The following is a 16,598-nucleotide window of genomic DNA, read 5'->3' as shown; positions in this document are numbered from 1 at the left end:
AATGAGTCTGGTAGGGGAGCTTCTTTAGGCTAGAAGGCTGCCCTAGGAATTTACCTTCTTTCTCTCCATAATCCATTTGTGCAGGCTTTAATTTAAAGTCACGGAAGCACGTGTGCAGGCTGACAGTCCTCTCCACGGCCATGAAGAAGACGGGGGCGGAACCCCTCCTTGTTGCTACTCCACCGAGTGGCCGCGTCCATTCTGGGCCCGGTGGCCTGATTTAAGGGGTAGGGAAAAGTGTCAGTTTTCGGGATCTCAAAGGGTGGCGGCCCCATGGCCCCGCTGGGAGGCGCCCCGCGGCTGGTGCTGCTGTTCAGCGGGAAGAGGAAATCCGGGAAGGACTTCGTGACCGAGGCGCTGCAGAGCAGGTGTCCGTGGGGCGGGGAAGGAGGAGGACCGGGGAGACCGCGACTCACGTGACACGAGGGGTATGTTGGGGTGTGATGGAGTGAGCTTTGGAGTTGAGGCCCTCGGGTTGCAGGGCAGAAGGAGCACTGGGCGGCGAGAAGTGAAGGACTGTCACCGTCACGTAAAACAGCAGTCTGCACACGCCCACCTCAAAGAACCAGGCGGCCACCTCTCCGAAGGCTGTAAGCTGTAGGTCTCTCCGAGAAGCATTAGTAACAGTTACTACCAAGACACTTTTTATACATCATTCTTAATCCTCCAGACAGTGTTGCGAGGTGATGGTTACAGAAAAGGAAACAGTCACGGATAAAGGATTTGCCTCAGACCACACCTCAGCTGTGTCAGACTTCAAAGACGAATCCTTGCCCAGCGCACCAGCTAATCGCTGCGGTTTACTGAGTCTTTATTGTGTCACATAGTGTTGTTAGGTACTGCGTGGTATTATTAATCAGTGTCTCCATTTCACAGATGAAGAAACTGAGACTCTGAAAAGTTAAAAACAAACAAACAAAAACCCAAACCCAAACTTGCCAGAAACACAAAGTAATCAGTAGATCCAGAACTCAAATTCAGCTTTAGCCTAGCTCCAAGGAATGGGTTCTTTTTGCTTTACCTCACTGCTTCTCCTAATAATACCTTTTGCTCAGGTTTTCTCCCAAAGCAAGGTGTTCTGTGTGGGAGCATTTTTGTTGAGCTAGGAGAGCACAGAAGCCTGAGAACGTGGAGTGGGGCTCCTCTCCTCTTGAAGGCCAGTGTGGTGAGGGTAACAGGAGGCTGCTTTGGGGCACCATGGGGGTTCTAAGAGGTTGCGGAAAAGCCCAGGGCAGAATTTGCCGCCCTAATCTTTCACCACTAAGTATCCGCCACCTTTTCCTAAGTAACATTTCTTCTTACCACCCAACACATAAATCAATTCGTGATCAGAAGCACAGGCTCTGGAATTAGACTGCTGGGATTCAAATCCTGACTCAACCACTTATTCGAGTGTGATCTTGTACAAGTTTCTTTTCTTTTTTTAAAAATAAATTTATTTATTTATTTATTTTTGGCTGTGTTGGGTCTTCGTTGCTGTGCATGGGCCTTCTCTAGTTGTGGTGAGCGGGGGTTACTCTTCGTTGCGGTGCACGGGCTTCTCATTGTGGTGGCTTATCTTGTTGCGGAGCACAGGCTCTAGGTGCACGGGCTTCAGTAGTTGTGGCACACGGGCTTCAGTAGTTGTGGCTCACGGGCTCTAGAGTGCAGGTTCAGTAGTTGTGGCGCACGGGGCTTAGTTGCTCCGCAGCATGTGGGATCTTCCCCGGACCAGGGCTTGAACCCGTGTCCCCTGCATTGGCAGGCGGATTCTTTTTTTTTTTTTTTTTTTTCTTCTTTTTTTTTTAATGTGGGATCTTCCCGGACCAGGGCTCGAACCCGCGTCCCCTGCATTAGCAGGTGGATTCTTAACCACTGCGCCACCAGGGAAGCCCAACAGGCGGATTCTTAACCACTGCACCACCAGGGAAGCCTGTACAAGTTTCTCATGAGAAAGTTTTGTCATCTGTGAGATGGAGATAATCGTAGGGTGAATGTAAGGATTAAATGAGCTAACGCACATGAAAGGCTTGGAACAATTCTTGGCATTTAGTAAAGGCATAGGAACTAAATGTTGGCTTTTATATTTATTTTACCGATATTGGCTTTGTTACTTGCAACGGTGCTTTGGATGAGTCAGTTTTCCTCACTCAACCTCAGTTTCCTCATCTGAAACATGGAAATAAGAACATCTATCTCACCATGTCAGTGTTTAAGTGAATCTGTAAGCATCTCAAGGTCAGGGCAGAAATCATGTATCTTATTCACATTCGTATCACCTGGATCCAAATATAGAACCCAACAAATGGTTGGTTGAGTAAATTGAACAACTGAATGAATGAGCTATTTATGTGTGGTGACCAAGTCAGTTGAGACTGAGATACCCCTAGCTGTGAGAGAACTAGTTCTAGGGGCCCAGCAGTAACTGAATCCAGCCAGAATATTGCCAGGATGTTCACACTGTAATTATGCTTTTATTTGTTTTCCCTGTTAGTTTCAGGGCTCTTTCACATTCGAGTTTCATAATAATCCTGTGGGAGACAGAAAAGAAACTGTTATCCCCATTTTACAGATGAGGAAATCAGGGAAGTTGAGACCTGGCAAAGTTATATAGATGCCAGTAGCAGAAATGGGGCTTCACTCTTCTGGGGCCTGGAAGCTTTAGGTTAACGGGGTTCGGATCTCCCTGTCTCACAGACTTGGAGCTGACGTGTGTGCTGTCCTCCGGCTCTCTGGTCCACTCAAGGAGCAGTATGCCCAGGTAGGTGGTGGTTCTGTGGCATCTGGTGGGTTGGAAGAAGCCAGCTCCTGAGCTTTGGTTGCTGTGCTGTTGCTTGAGTCACTAGCAGCATCTCTCTGACCCCTTTTGGCAGGGTGGCAGACGGCTCTCCGCTTTCTATAGGTGGACCTTTTGGGGGCATTTTCTGTTTAAGTTTCTTCCCATTGGTCTTACTCACTTCAGGCCACCTCCCTAGAGCGTGTTCAGGAAAGTGTGTCCAGAAAAGGCTGTAGACGCGAGTTGGCAGCTATGATGCCGTGTTATTGGTAAGGGTCTGTCCCCTTATTCAAAAAATATGACACACATCACCCCCCTCCCCCCATTAAAGCTGGCCTGCAACAACCCTTGGACTTCTCCCCTTAGAAATTTAATCACATGAAAAACGCAAGATGTAGAACAGTGTATAGAGAATGCTGCATTTGTATAAAAATGGGGAAAATTGTAAATATATTTGCTCATATACTTAGCCATTCAACAAATATTTATGGCACCGTTCTAGGCGCTTGGGATGTGTAAAAGCCTGGGCAGGATACATAAGAGACTGGACCATTGGCTGCTTCCAGGGAAGGGAGCTACATGGCTGGGGAACAGAGGAGGGAGAGAGATTTTTCACTGTAAATGATGTTTATCTTTTGAATTTTGAACCATGTAGATTAAAAAAAAATAGGACTGCAAAAAATAAATAGGAACTCTCAGGATCTTAGACTTCAGAAAGGGAGCCTGAAGGGTGGGATTAGCTCCCTATACAATGCAGAGTCTGCTCTTCGCTTACATTTCTGTCCTTGACCTCTAGGTGCACCCTTCCAGGGACCTGTGCTCATGGCCCCTTGGTCAGTTGGCCTGAGACTGAACTTCTGGGTCCACACAAAATGAATTTGTCCCCTCCTTCCATATGACAGCCCCATCTCCATGGGAAGCATTCTCCTGTACCATCGGGTCTTCTCCCACCACCTAAACAGACCCATTCGTAGGATGGCAGCCTGGGGGATCCTGGGGATAACAGATTCAGTGGTTTTCAATTTTTTTTTTTTTTTTTTTTTTTTAGTGGGAACCTTTCCCAAATGAAATTGGATGCAGAAATTCCTTGTATCCTGTAGATAGACTGGGAGCGACTCTGAGTGGAGTGGAGGCACTCAGCCTTCCCCAGTGGGGCTTGGGCACCTCCAAACCCCAGGGCTCAGAGGAGCAGTTTGAAAACCACTGATCTACTTCCAAACTTCCCAAATTAGGCCCCACTCCAGGCCAGTGAGCCAGGCTGGAGGGTGGGGTAGGGTGAGTGGGCAGGAGTTTGCATTTCTAAAACCCCAATAGGAGACGGATAGGCCAGCCTGCGCCTGCTGTTTTTAAGTCCAGCACCACTTCATCCATTACTCCCATTTGAAAACAAATTCAAAATGAAATGTTAATGCATTGATGTTTTAAGTTGCATTGGGGAATATAATTGACAAGCAGACCATAATGCTCCTGGTGGCTAATCTTCCCCTGTGGTAAAGAGTACATGGCAGGGCTTCCCTGGTGGCGCAGTGGTTAAGAATCTGCCTGCCAATGCAGGGGACATGGGTTCGAGCCCTGGTCTGGGAAGATCCCACATTGCCGCGGAGCAACTAAGCCCATGCGCCACAACCACTGAGCCTGCGCTCTAGAGCCCGCGAGCCACAACTACTGAAGCCCACGTGCCTAGAGCCCTTGCTCTGCAACAAGAGAAGCCACCGCAGTGAGAAGCCCGTGCACCGCAACGAAGAGAAGCTCCCGCTTGCCGCAACTAGAGAAAGCAGCCAAAAAAAAAAAAGTACATGGCAAACTAGTTTATAGTTTATAAATGGGAGATGGCTGCTGGCCCCACTTTGGAATAGGGTGCAGGTAGGGTTAGGGTTAGGGTTGACTTGCTGGGTCACGGCCCCTTCAGTTTGTACATGAAGAAACTGAGTCTTTCGGGAGAGGGTCTTGCTGCAGTGAATGCCAGGGGAGCTGAAACCTGAACTGAGTGATGTTTTTCAGACCCCCTCCCATCCTGGGGCCCTCTGGATGGACCCTCCTGCTTGTCAGTGTCCCTGGAGAAGGGAAGGCTGGGTCTGGAAGGGGTTCCCTAGGGTAGTCAGAATAGCCCCTCCTGCTCCAGGGGTCCAGGAGTGCCCAGAGCCAAATGTAGTGATGCTCATGCAGCAAAGGTGGCAGGAATTTGGGGATGAGGAAGGGGGTGAGGGGAAGGGGAGAGAGACAGGGAAGCCAAGTCTCCTGGGCTTTGGGATGGGGACAAAAGATGCCAGAGGGGTTGTGGAAGGACACAGAATGTGATGTTTTCAGATTTCCCACTTTAGTTGAAGACTAAGCCTGTGCCCAAGGGAGGTAAACTAATTTCAGGTTTAGTTTAAGCCAGAAATAACTGGGAAGGTAAAACTGTTGCAAAAGAGAAAACCACATCACACATTTAAAGACAAACTGAAACAATCTCTGGATTATCCCAAGGCGTTTCTTCCATCTGCCAGTGTTTGGGAGTTCTTAGTTTCTAGGGCCCTTTCCCCTGCAGGCCTCTGACCTGGCAGCAACCTCACGAGTCCTTGCGGCAGCCCTCAGGGAGGGCAGGTGAGGGGAGGGGTGGCCCTCCCTCTGTTTTAGGGAAGACCTAAGCGAGGTTGAGAGGGTGGTGGCATAAACAGAATGTGCTTTCGGCAGGAGCACGGCTTAGATTTCCAGAGACTCCTGGATGCCAGCACCTACAAGGAGCCCTTTCGGAGGGACATGATCCGCTGGGGAGAGGAGAAGCGCCAGGCCGACCCAGGCTTCTTCTGCAGGAAGATCGTGGAGGGCGTCTCCCAGCCCGTCTGGGTAAGTGGGCTCTATGGCAGCATTAGGAAAATCTGTTTCCCCAGCCCTCTGCCTCTCCCCAGACATATCTCACATGTGTCCATTTCTCTCTCCCCACGGCCACCCCCCTGGTCCAAGCCCCCACTGTCTCTCACCCAGACAGTCGTAGTAGCCCTCACACTGGTCCCTGCTTCGGCTCTTGTTCCTTGTGATCCATTCATCACACAGCAGCCGGAGTGACCTTTTAAAAACATCAACCAAGTCATGTTTAGAACCCTTTGTCCCACTGTTTTGATGGACAAAATGAAAATCTGTAATGTGAACTTCTGGGCCTTGAATGATTGGCTCCTGCTGCCCTTTTAGCCTCCTTACTCCTTAAGCCGCAGCAACATTGGCCTTCTCTCTGTTCCTCAAATAAATCAAACCCCTTCTGGAATCAAGGCCTCTGCCCGTGTCCTTCTACCTGCCTGGACTGCCCTTTCTTTCCCTCTTCACCTGGTTAGCTCCAGCTCAGCTTCCATGGCACCTCCACAGGGAAGACTTCCCTGATGCCCAGGTCTTAACTGGCACTCCTGGTCAGGTGCTCCCATAGCACCTTACCCTTTTCCTTCCTCATTCATTCTGGCAGCCAGTAGTATCTTCCTGTAGCAGGACTGGTTCCAGGTGATTTGGGGATACATCATGTGAAAATCTGATGAAGTCCCTGCTCTCAGGGTACTTACATTATAGCTGGGGGCAGAGGGAGTTAGGCCCTAAAAAAATATAGAATATGTCAGGTGGAGATAAATACTAAGGGACAAAATAAAGCAGGCCAGGACTCTGAGGAGGGCTGGGTTGCTGCTTTATTAAGGGTATCAGGGAAGGTCTCACTGATGTGATGACATTTGAGCGGGACCTGAAGGAAGTAAGGGAGTGACCCAAATGGGTTTTTGTGGGTGAAGGGTGAGTGGCAGGAGGTGAGGTCAGATCATGCAGATTCTCTGGAAGGGCCTGGGGTTTCTCTGAGTGAGATGGGGACTCACTGGAGGGTTTGGAGCAGAGGAGAGGCATGGTCTGCTCTTAGGTTTAGAAAGCTCTCCCTGGCTGCTGGGGGAGGGCAAGAATGGAAGCAGAGAGGCCAGGCAGAGGATCTTTCCATAAGACAGCAAAATGGCTGTGGCTTGGCTCGGGGTGGTGGTGGAGTGGAGAGAAGGGGCGGATTCTGCACAGATTTTGAGGATAGAACCAATGGGATTTCCTGATATGATGGCTCTGGGGTGGAAGGACAGGAGACAAATCCAAGGGTTTTGTTCTGAGTAGCTAGACAGATGGAGTTGTGATATTCTGAGACAGGGACGGTGTGGAGGAACAGGTCTGGGGAGAAAATCAGGAGTTCAGTTTCAGAGTGGTAAGGTCGAGATGCTTGTTGATATGCGCTGTGATTACATGGTAATTAGTGAAGCTGCACCTTAGAGTCTGTCTCTCCCACCAGACAGTGAGCTTCCTGAGGGCAAGCACCAGGTCTGTTGTGCTCACCACTCTATCCCCAGTGCCTAGCACAGTGCCCGGCACACAGTAGGTGTTTGACATAGTACTTGTTTAAGAGCTGGGTGAATGAACATGTCCGCAGCATGGACAAAAACAGCTGACCTCTTTATTCACTTATTCATTCGTTCATTGACCATGTGCTCCTGAGTGCTCCTTATGTGTCAGACGGTGCTAAGGGCCAGGGATAGAGCAGTGAATGGAGACACAGTCCTTCCCCTCATGGAACTGACTCTACAGAGTGCAGATCAGGCAATAAACACACAAACAGATAAATAGTGATGGTTTCATGAATACTTAGTGCCCAGAGAAAAATAAAAAGCATATCAGAATTGAAAGGGACAGGAAGGGAGCCAGGATGGTAGGGACAGCCTCTCTGAGGAGGTGATATCTGAGCAGAAACCTCCATGAAGCAAGGGAGCCTCCCTCATGATTATCTCGGCAGAGGGAGTAGGATGTGCAAAGGCCCTGAGGAGGAGACCTGGTTGGTATGTTTAAGAAACAGCAAGGTTGTCAGTTGGCTGCAACAGAATGAGTGAAGGGAAAATGATGGGAAATAGGTGCCAGATCTTATAGGTCCTTGTAAGTTGGGGTGAGAGCTTTGGATTGTATTAGAATTATGGGAAACCTTTGAGAGATTTAGGGCAAGGGACTGACAAGAATCACATTTACGTTTTAAAAGGTGCTGGGGGCAGGCACCGATTAGGGTATCTTTGTTTCTGGCCCCAGTTTGCTCATCTGTAAAATGAGTGCATTAGACTGGCTGATCTGACTTCAAAGCTTGAGGCCTCTTCTTCAGCTCAGCGATGACTGACATGACTGTAGAATACAATGTGGGCAGATCGGGCTGCGGGCTGCAGCAGTCAGGAAGGGCTGCCTGGAGGGAGGAGGGGATGTCCGTCCCAGCTGGCTGGGTAATAGTAGGGAATGGGGCTACACTTTTCTGGGTTTTGTAGTCCATGCTCCTGCTTATTTGGACTGGGGCTGGGTCTTCCCCTCTTTCTCCCTTACCCCCAGTACCTTGTCCTGCTGTTCCCTGCACCATGTCCTGTTGGTCACTTGTTTGTGTCCTTGCCCTGCAGCTGGTGAGTGACACACGGAGGGTGTCTGACATCCAGTGGTTTCGGGAGGCCTATGGGGCTGTGACGCAGACGGTCCGCGTGGTGGCCACAGAGCAGAGCCGACAGCAGCGGGGCTGGGTGTTCACACCAGGTGAGCTGCTCACAACCTCTGCCCCAAGGCTCGGCACGCATGCCAGCCGCCCCACCTGTAGACCAGGCCACCCACTCCTGGGCTCTCCGTCTGGTCTTCCGCTGTCTCCCTGGCAGGCTGTGGGGAGTGAGCAGGGGATTATAAAAAGGAGTCTGAGGCCTGGGGCTCAGGAGCACCTCCAGATTAAAAAGTGGATTTGGGTAGAGGATGGTATCCTTGGGGATGAAGGTTGCCCCGTGACCTTGGCCTGGTATCCTTACCTGGGCTGCCTTCTCCAGGCCAGTGGGCTTCTGGAGGTCTGGCTGGGACCCATTCCCCTGGTCCTTCACCTTTGCTTTCCAGCCTGGTGGGGGGACTGACAGTGGGTCAGAGGTTGGACCTGACAAACTTCACTCCTGTTTGATTAACAGAGTAGGGGGAGGGGGGAAAGGAAGCTCTACTAGGCAGCCTTAGTGGTGCCAGCCCAGGACCTACTCTGTGGCAATTCAGAGGCATAGCTCATATGTCTTCCCTGCCCTAGGTCATTGTGACTCGGGGAAGTTCAGATCAGTGGGTATGACCCTTCCTAATGGCTGCTCACCTCCTGGGCACTCACTCTTAGCCAGGCCCAGGCTAAGCCCTTTAAACATTATCTCACTTTATAGTAGCAGCAAACCCACCAGGTAGATGCTCTTATTACCATTCTCATTGTCAGCTGAGAATGGCACACACTGCCTTCCAAGAGAACGGAATCAGAGATACAGGGATAGAAATGGATACGACCAGCTTCACATAAAATGAAAACGAAATGGCCATTTGGGCTGTCTGTGGTTTGAGATGGCAGTGACAAGTGAAGACTTAAGTCGGCGGGACCCTCTGGGGGGCTCAGGTGGCTGTGGACTGCTGAACCTGCTATCCTGGTGTTTCATGGGGTGGGGAAGTGCCCTCTGGGGTAAGTGGAGCTTGGTTCTGGAGGGACCGAGGGGAGTGCAAGAGAGGGTGGCTCCATGTGGGGTCAGCAGGCCACAATGCCCGATGCCTGGTGTTTGTCAGGAGGGATGGGGCCTGACCTCGCCATACCTCCTCTGCAGGGGTGGATGATGCTGAGTCAGAATGTGGCCTGGACAACATCGGGGCCTTCGATTGGGTCATTGAGAACCACGGAGATGAGCAGCGCCTGGAGGAGCAGCTGGAGCGCCTGATAGAATTTGTCCGCTCCAGACTTTAGCTGGCAGGTTCTAGGAGCGAGCGGGGGCTGCCAGGGTGAGGGTGGGCTCCCTGTGCCGGACACGTGGTCGCTGATGCTGGCCGAGGTTGGGGGAGCAGACAGAGGGCCTAGGTCAAGGTTTCTGGGGGCTGGTAGATGTCAGACAAGTTAAGAAACCGCCAGGGACCTCATTTCTTCGTGGAAAGGACAGCCCTACCTCTTTACAAGGAGACTTAAAGGGCAGAGGGGGGTGAGTTGGCTGTGCTTGAAGCAGAAGCATCACCATCTCCATGGGTGCCAGACCTGTCAGCCTGTGGTGGCCTTGCTTCCCCGACTGGATGCTCTTTCAGCCCCTTGTTCTCGGCAAGAGCCTGGGGCTCCCCAGTGTGGATACTAATAAACCTTCTTGGAGCACCTGCTCAGAGCTGGACATCTCTCATTTCCCAGATGACAACCCAGCCTGTGTGGCTCCATAGGGCCCGGGTTGTCCTGGTGGCTGTGGGTTTCTGCTCTGCCTCCCAGCTGGGTGGGAACATATCCTGCAGAGGCTGACCTTGATCCGGGCCAAGTGGGTAAAAGGCTTGTGTGTGTCTGAGGCAGGATTGGAGTCTGAGGGTCTCGTCTTCTGGGATGGCCCCAAGAGAGGCTCAGTGTTCCACAGAAAGTGCCACCAGCAAGTACCCAGAGGGACTGGGGTATCATAGAGGGGCAGAGGCACCAGAGCTTGATGGCACCTGGTAACCATTGTTTGGCCCTGGGCAAGTCACCATAAACCTCAGCTTTCCCGTAGAAGGCCTTGGACTTGACCCCTTTTATTTATATAGCCTTATACAATTTCTAAATTTCTTCCAGATTCTTCACAGCCACCCTGTGAAATATTCGAGGAGGGCATTTTCATCTGCATTTAGCAGATGCCAAGGACTCAGAGAAGTGAACAACTTGCCCAGGGTGGAGGGTTAGTATGTGCTTGTGCTCCGGCCAGGACACAGGTTGCCTGACTCCTGACCAGGCCCCTCGGCCACGTGCCTTTGGGGTACGGTGCAAAGCCCTGTGGCTCCTGGCCATCCTCAGGCCTAGCCTGAGCCCGCCAACTCTCTGGCCCTGGCGTTGTTCTCCTCCTACAAATCCTGTGGGTTCTCACTGATAAGGGGACAACCAAAGAAATTCCATCAGTTTCACCGTGACCCAAACTGAACTCTACATATTCCTGCCCACATCTCCTCCCTAGATCACCTCCTTCCTGGTGCTAGTTCCCTGGCTTTTCAGTTAACCAGGCCTGAAAGCTTGACAGTCATCGTGGACTCCTCCATGTCCCCTGACCCCCGGCTAATCAGCCCCCAGGTTCTGTTAACCTGCCCTCCCTGTGTCTGTTACTGTAGGGAAGTCTGTGTGCCCAATGTGTAGTGAGGCCAAACAATACTAAAACGTCAGAGTTTGGAGCAGAGAAAGGTTTATTGCAGGGCCGTGCAAGGAGACAGGTGGCTCATGCCTTAAAAACCCTGAACTCCCCTCAAGCTTTCAGCAAAGCCCTTTTATAGGAAAGGTGAGGGAGGGCTGTGGTTAGTTGTTGCAGACTTCTTTGGTGTCAGATCCTTTGTTCTTGAGGCCAGGTCACGGTCAGGTCATGATGTTCCCGTAAACCTCCACCAAAACAAATGTTATTCTCTGTTCTAACCAGAAAGGGCAAGGTCCCAAAGGCTCAACTTTTACTCTCTTAAGTCCAGGTCCTGGCTAAGAGGAGGGGGTCCCTGCGGGGGTCAGTTACCCTGCCGGGAGCGTTGGTGCAGCACCCCATCTGGGTCCTCCCGCCAGTGCCCAGGTCTGGCTGAAGAGGCAGATCTCAGCTGGCAGCGCCCTCAGGGCCAGGTCCCCAGACCCTGCCCAGCCGTCATCACTGAGGGAGCCAGGCACCCAAGGACCCAACTGGACCTCAGGATCCTCAGGCCGCCCAAACAGCAGGGCCAGGTCACGCAGACTGCGAGCCATGTAGACTGCTGCTGCCATTAGGGTCGCAGAGGCGGGGATGGGGGAGAGGTTCACTGCCGCCTCAAGGCCTGGGCCCAGCCAGTGGGCTGCCATGGAGAGGGCGTGAGCTCTGCAGGACACAGCCTTCAGCCTGTCGCTGGGCGCCCAGCTCACCCGCAGGCCCCGAGGCCAGAAGGCCTGGAGGGCCCCGGGGAGAAGGCTGTGACTCTCTTACCGCACTCTCTGCCACGAGGAACACCGCCAGGCTGACTGTTGGCGGGGCGGGGCTTCTAACCGCGGGGCGCAGGGTCTCGCGCTAACAGCCGCGAGCTAAGGGCTGCGTGCCCGCCCCGCCCCTATTACGTGTCTTCTCTCTGGGATTCTCACTGGAAGGTAAACTCCCTGATGGTTGGGCCGTGTCTGTCGTGTAGTTGTAGCCCTGTCTCCCAGAGTTGTGGGCCCACAGTGGGCACTCAGAAAATGGATGTTATTGGATGCACGGTGAGGCAGGACTGTAGGAGTCACGCTGGAATCAGGTGGTGATCATGCAGAACATGTTTCCTCACCTTCACCTGGAGGCTCTGACCCAGCCTCTGGGGCCTGGTACCTCTGCTCCCCGCTGGCATTGAGCCAGGACTGGCTTGGAGGCCACTGGGGTCCTTTCCAACGCAGAGACTCCGCCTCCTCGGGGCTCTTCTCAGAGTTGACAGCCGAGGCTCTTGGTGAGGTCATTTCCCCCTCCGTGTGGTACCAGACCGAGAGATCACGGATCTGTTTTTTTTTTTTTTTTCTTCCTAGCTTTATTGAGCTATAATTGACATATAATATTGTATAAGTTTAAGGTGTACAACATGATATTTTGATACATGTATATATTATGAAATGATTACCACAAAATAAGGTTAGTTAACACCTCCGTCACTTCACATACCTGCCATTTTTTTTGGTGGTGGTGAGAACATTTAGCAACCTCCAGGTATATAATACAGTATTGCTAAGTACAGTGACTATGTGGTACATTGGATCCCCAGAACTTATTCATCTCATAACTGGAAGTTTGTAACCTCTAGCCAACATCTCTGCATTTCTCCAGCTCCTAGCCCCTGGCAACCACCATTTTACTTTTGTTTCTATGAGTTCAGCTTTTTTAGATTCCATATATAAGTGAGATCATGCAGTATTTGTCTTTCTTTGTCTGAATTATTTCACTTAGCATAATGCCCTCAAGGTTCATCCATGTTGTTGCCAAAGTCAGGGTTTCCCTCTTTTTTTTTTTCTGGTTGAATAATATTCCATTCTGTATATATATATCACACTTTCTTGATCCATTTGTCCACTGATGAACAATTAGGTTGTTTCCATATCTTGGCTATTGTGAATAATGCTACAATGAACATGGGGGTGCAGATATGTCTTTGAGATAGTTATTTCTTTTCCTTCAGATATATCAGATATATGTATATGTATATGTATATCTATATCTATATCTCCTTCCTTAAATATCAAGGAGGCAGGGATGAAGCAGAGAAGGGGAGGTAGCTCTCATATGCCCTTGGTAGGGGTGCTGAGCTGGTTCCTGGCTATAGCTATTTGGAAGAGTCACAGGATGTGACTTGGGAAGCCAGCGGGTCCACTCCCCCACCCTTTGACAAGTTGGCACTGATGCCTCTTAACATGGGAGGCCCCAGTGGCTAACCAGTCACTTCTGCTGGACTTGAAGTTTTTCTACACTTAAAAAAGACCCCAAACTGATATTTCTCTAAATATCAAAATCATTAATAACCCTGACTTTTGATACCCTATGTTTTGATGAGAGCTTTAGCTGCTTTTTTTTCAAGACATTTTGTCTGTGGTTATGATCTTGGAGTATAGCTCTTATTTTTTAATATTATGTATATGTTCTTATATTTTTTATAAGTGTTTTTTTTTTAAATTATTTATTTATTTATGGCTGCGTCGGGTCTTCGTCGCTGCACACGGGCTTTCTCTAGTTGCTGTGAGCAGGGGCTACTCCTCGTTGCGGTGCGTGGGCTTCTCATTGCGGTGGCTTCTCTTGTGGAGCACGGGCTCTAGGCCCACGGGCTTTAGTAATTGTGGCTCGCGGGCTTAGTTGCTCCATGGCATGTAGGATCTTCCCAGACCAGGGCTCTAACCCGTGTCCCCTGCATTGGCAGGTGGGTTCTTAACCACTGCGCCACCAGGGAGGTCCCTATATGTTCTTTTTTTTTTTTTTTAAAGTGGGATGAATATCAGGAGTCCCACTTTTTTTTTTTTTTTTAATAATTTATTTATGGCTGTGTTGGGTCTTCGTTTCTGTGCGAGGGCTTTCTCTAGTTGTGGCAAGCGGAGGCAGTCTTCATCGCGGTGCGCGGGCCTCTCACTATCGCGGCCTCTCTTGTTGCGGAGCACAGGCTCCAGACGCGCAGGCTCAGTAATTGTGGCTCACGGGCCCAGCTGCTCTGCGGCATGTGGGATCTTCCCAGACCAGGGCTTGAACCCGTGTCCCCTGCATTAGCAGGCAGATTCTCAACCACTGCGCCACCAGGGAAGCCCCCCTGTATGTTCTTTTAATAATTATTTGTATCACTAACATTCTCTTAAAAATTTTGTTATTCCACTTCTAAACTGCTGAACTGAGGCATAGTTGGCATCTAATAACTGCACATATTTAAAGTGTACAATTTGATAGGTTTTGACATTTGTATTGATATATATCCATGAAACCAGTATCACAATCACAATGAACATATCCATCACCCTCAAAAGGTTCACCATGTCTCCTCTTCTTGCCTCTCCCAAACCCTGTCCCCAGGCAGCCACTGATTTGCCTTCTGTCTCTATAGATTAGTTTGCATTTTCAATAATTTTGTATAAATGAGTCATACAGTATACATTTTTTTTTTTGGGTCTGATTTCTTTCACTTAGCATAATTATTTGAGATCCATCTACATTATTGCAGGTTCACGTCAATAGTTCATTTCTTTTTATTGCTGGTGTGTGGTATGAATATACCACCATTGTCTGTCCATTCACCTGTTGAACATTTGGGTTGTTTCCAGTGTTTGGATATGACAAATAAAGCAGCTATGAACATTTATGTACAAGTTTTTGTGTGGACATGTATTTTCATTTCTCTTGGGTAAATACCTTCTTAACTTATTAAGGAACTGCCAAACTGTTTTCCAAAGTGGTTGTACTACATGCCCACCAGTACTGAATGAGAGTTCCAGTTGCTTCATATACTCACCAATACTTGGTATGGTCAGTCTTTTTAATTTTACCTATTCTAGTAGGCATATAGTGGTACCTCATTAGCATTTTATTTGCATTTCTCTAATGATTAATTTGTTACAAATCCTATGTTCAGTTTTGATAAAATCTCTCAACAAACTAGGAATAGAATGGAAGATCCTCTACCTGAAAAAGAACATCTACAAAAGCCCTATAGCTAACAGCACACTTCACAGTGAAATACTAAATGCTTTCACTCTAAGACTGGGAATGAGGCAGGGTTGTCCACTCTTATCACCTATTCAACATCATATTGGAGGTTCTAGTCAGTGCAATAAGACAAGAAAAAGAAATAGAAGGCATCAGATTGGAAGCGAAGAAGTAAAACTGTCTTTATTCATATATGACATGATCATTTATATAGAAAATTTGATGGAATCTCCAAAAAAACTGCTAGAACTGATAAGTGAGTTCAACAAGATTTCAGGATACAAGAGCAATACATAAAAATCAATTGGGGCTCCGCTGGTGGCGCAGTGGTTAAGAATCTGCCTGCCAATGCAGGGGACACGGGTTCGGGCCCTAGTCTGGGAGGATCCCACATGCCCTGGAGCAACTAAGCTCATGCACCACAACTGCTGAGCCTGTGCTCTGGAGCCCGCGAGCCACAACCACTGAAGCCCGTGTGCCACAACTGCTGAAGCCCGCGCGCCTAGAGCCTGTGCTCTGCAACAACAAAAGAAGCCACCGCAATGAGAAGCCCGCGCACCACAACGAAGAGGAGCCCCTGCTCACCTCAACTAGAGAAAGCCCTTGTGCAGCAACGAAGACCCGACACAGCCAAAAATAAATAAATAAATTTACAAAAAAAAAGTAAACCTTTTAAAAAAAATAGCATAAAAACATGGAATAGAGATAAATCTGATAAAAGCCATGCCAAACCTGTACACTGAAATCTATAAAACATTGCTGAGAGAAATTAAAGAAGACCTAAAAAACAGAGATTATACCGTATTCATAGATTAGAAGACTCAGTATTAAGATATTCATTTTTATTGACATCATTACATACAGTGAAATGTACTGACCTTAAGTGTACAATTCAGCAAGTTTGACAAATATGCACACCTGTGGAACAAAAATCCTTTATAAGATAGAGACATTTCCATCACTCTAGGTTTCTTTTTAACCCTTCCCAGTCAACCTCTGTCCTCCCAGAAACAACTATTGTTTTGATTTCTTTCACCATAGATTAATTTTGCCTATTCTGGAATTTCATATAAATGGCTAACATTCAATTTTAAAACACATTTACAATTATTTATTTATTTATTTATTTATTGGCCATGCCGTGTGGCTTGCCGGTCTTAGTTCCCCGACCAGGGATTGAACCTGGGCCACGGCAGTGAAAGCGCAGAGTCCTAACTACTGGGCCACCAGGGAATTCCCCAACGATAATTTATTTTTTAGACTTAACTTGTTTACTTCTCACTTTCAATTCTTTCATGATACCTCAACTTCCCCATATTTGAATTTTGTATTTTAATTCCTCTCAAGACAGTTGATGTGCCTTCAAATGCTTTTTTCAGAAAGGGCATGTGGGTGATATAATTTTCTGAACCCCTGTGAAAGAGAGAATGACATTCTGTTGCCTCTACACGTGGACAATGACTTGGCTGGCTTAGGATTCATGACCTGGTTCCACTGTCTGCTTGTGTTTAATATTGCAGAGTCTGAGGTCACCTTGAGTTTTGTTCCTTTGAAGGTAACCTCCTTTTTCTGTCTGGATACTTTGGATTTTTTTTTTTTTTTTTTTTTTTTTTTTTTGGCCTGCATTTTTGAAATTCAAATTCTGGCATTCTCCAAGGCAGAATGTGGACATGTTTCAAGAGAAGAAAGTTGGCGCTCATTGTTCC

At 48.8% G+C, this 16,598-nt stretch overlaps 1 protein-coding gene across 4 annotated transcripts; it reads left to right on the top strand.

Moving 5' to 3' along the window:
* Positions 1-217: 217 nt before the first annotated feature.
* On the top strand, positions 218-9,903 carry PMVK (phosphomevalonate kinase). 4 transcript variants are annotated; one of them, XM_068538227.1, is made up of 5 exons: positions 218-368; positions 2,677-2,740; positions 5,432-5,584; positions 8,170-8,299; positions 9,370-9,903. In XM_068538227.1, the coding sequence occupies exons 1-5, from the start codon at positions 274-276 to the stop codon at positions 9,504-9,506; spliced, it is 579 nt and encodes a 192-aa protein (XP_068394328.1). In that variant the 5' UTR covers positions 218-273; the 3' UTR covers positions 9,507-9,903. The 4 variants fall into 4 exon arrangements, with proteins under 4 accessions (XP_068394328.1, XP_068394330.1, XP_068394329.1 ...); XM_068538228.1 differs by having other exon boundaries at positions 326-428; XM_068538229.1 differs by lacking the exon at positions 2,677-2,740 and having other exon boundaries at positions 293-368.
* The last annotated feature ends 6,695 nt before the right edge of the window (positions 9,904-16,598 follow it).

Source organism: Eschrichtius robustus, chromosome 3, assembly GCF_028021215.1.
Source record: "Eschrichtius robustus isolate mEscRob2 chromosome 3, mEscRob2.pri, whole genome shotgun sequence".
In the NCBI taxonomy this organism is placed as follows: Eukaryota; Metazoa; Chordata; class Mammalia; order Artiodactyla; family Eschrichtiidae; genus Eschrichtius; species Eschrichtius robustus.
The sequence above is the reverse complement of the archived record's forward strand: the minus strand, read 5'-3'. Positions and strand labels throughout refer to the sequence as shown.

Bases quoted from the DNA above. Each gene is read 5' to 3' on its own strand.
- PMVK (XM_068538227.1), top strand. From the start codon at position 274: ATGGCCCCGCTGGGAGGCGCCCCGCGGCTGGTGCTGCTGTTCAGCGGG. The intron at 2,741-5,431 runs GTAGGTGGTGGT...TGCTTTCGGCAG, and splicing joins TCAAGGAGCAGTATGCCCAG to GAGCACGGCTTAGATTTCCA. The intron at 5,585-8,169 runs GTAAGTGGGCTC...CTTGCCCTGCAG, and splicing joins GCGTCTCCCAGCCCGTCTGG to CTGGTGAGTGACACACGGAG.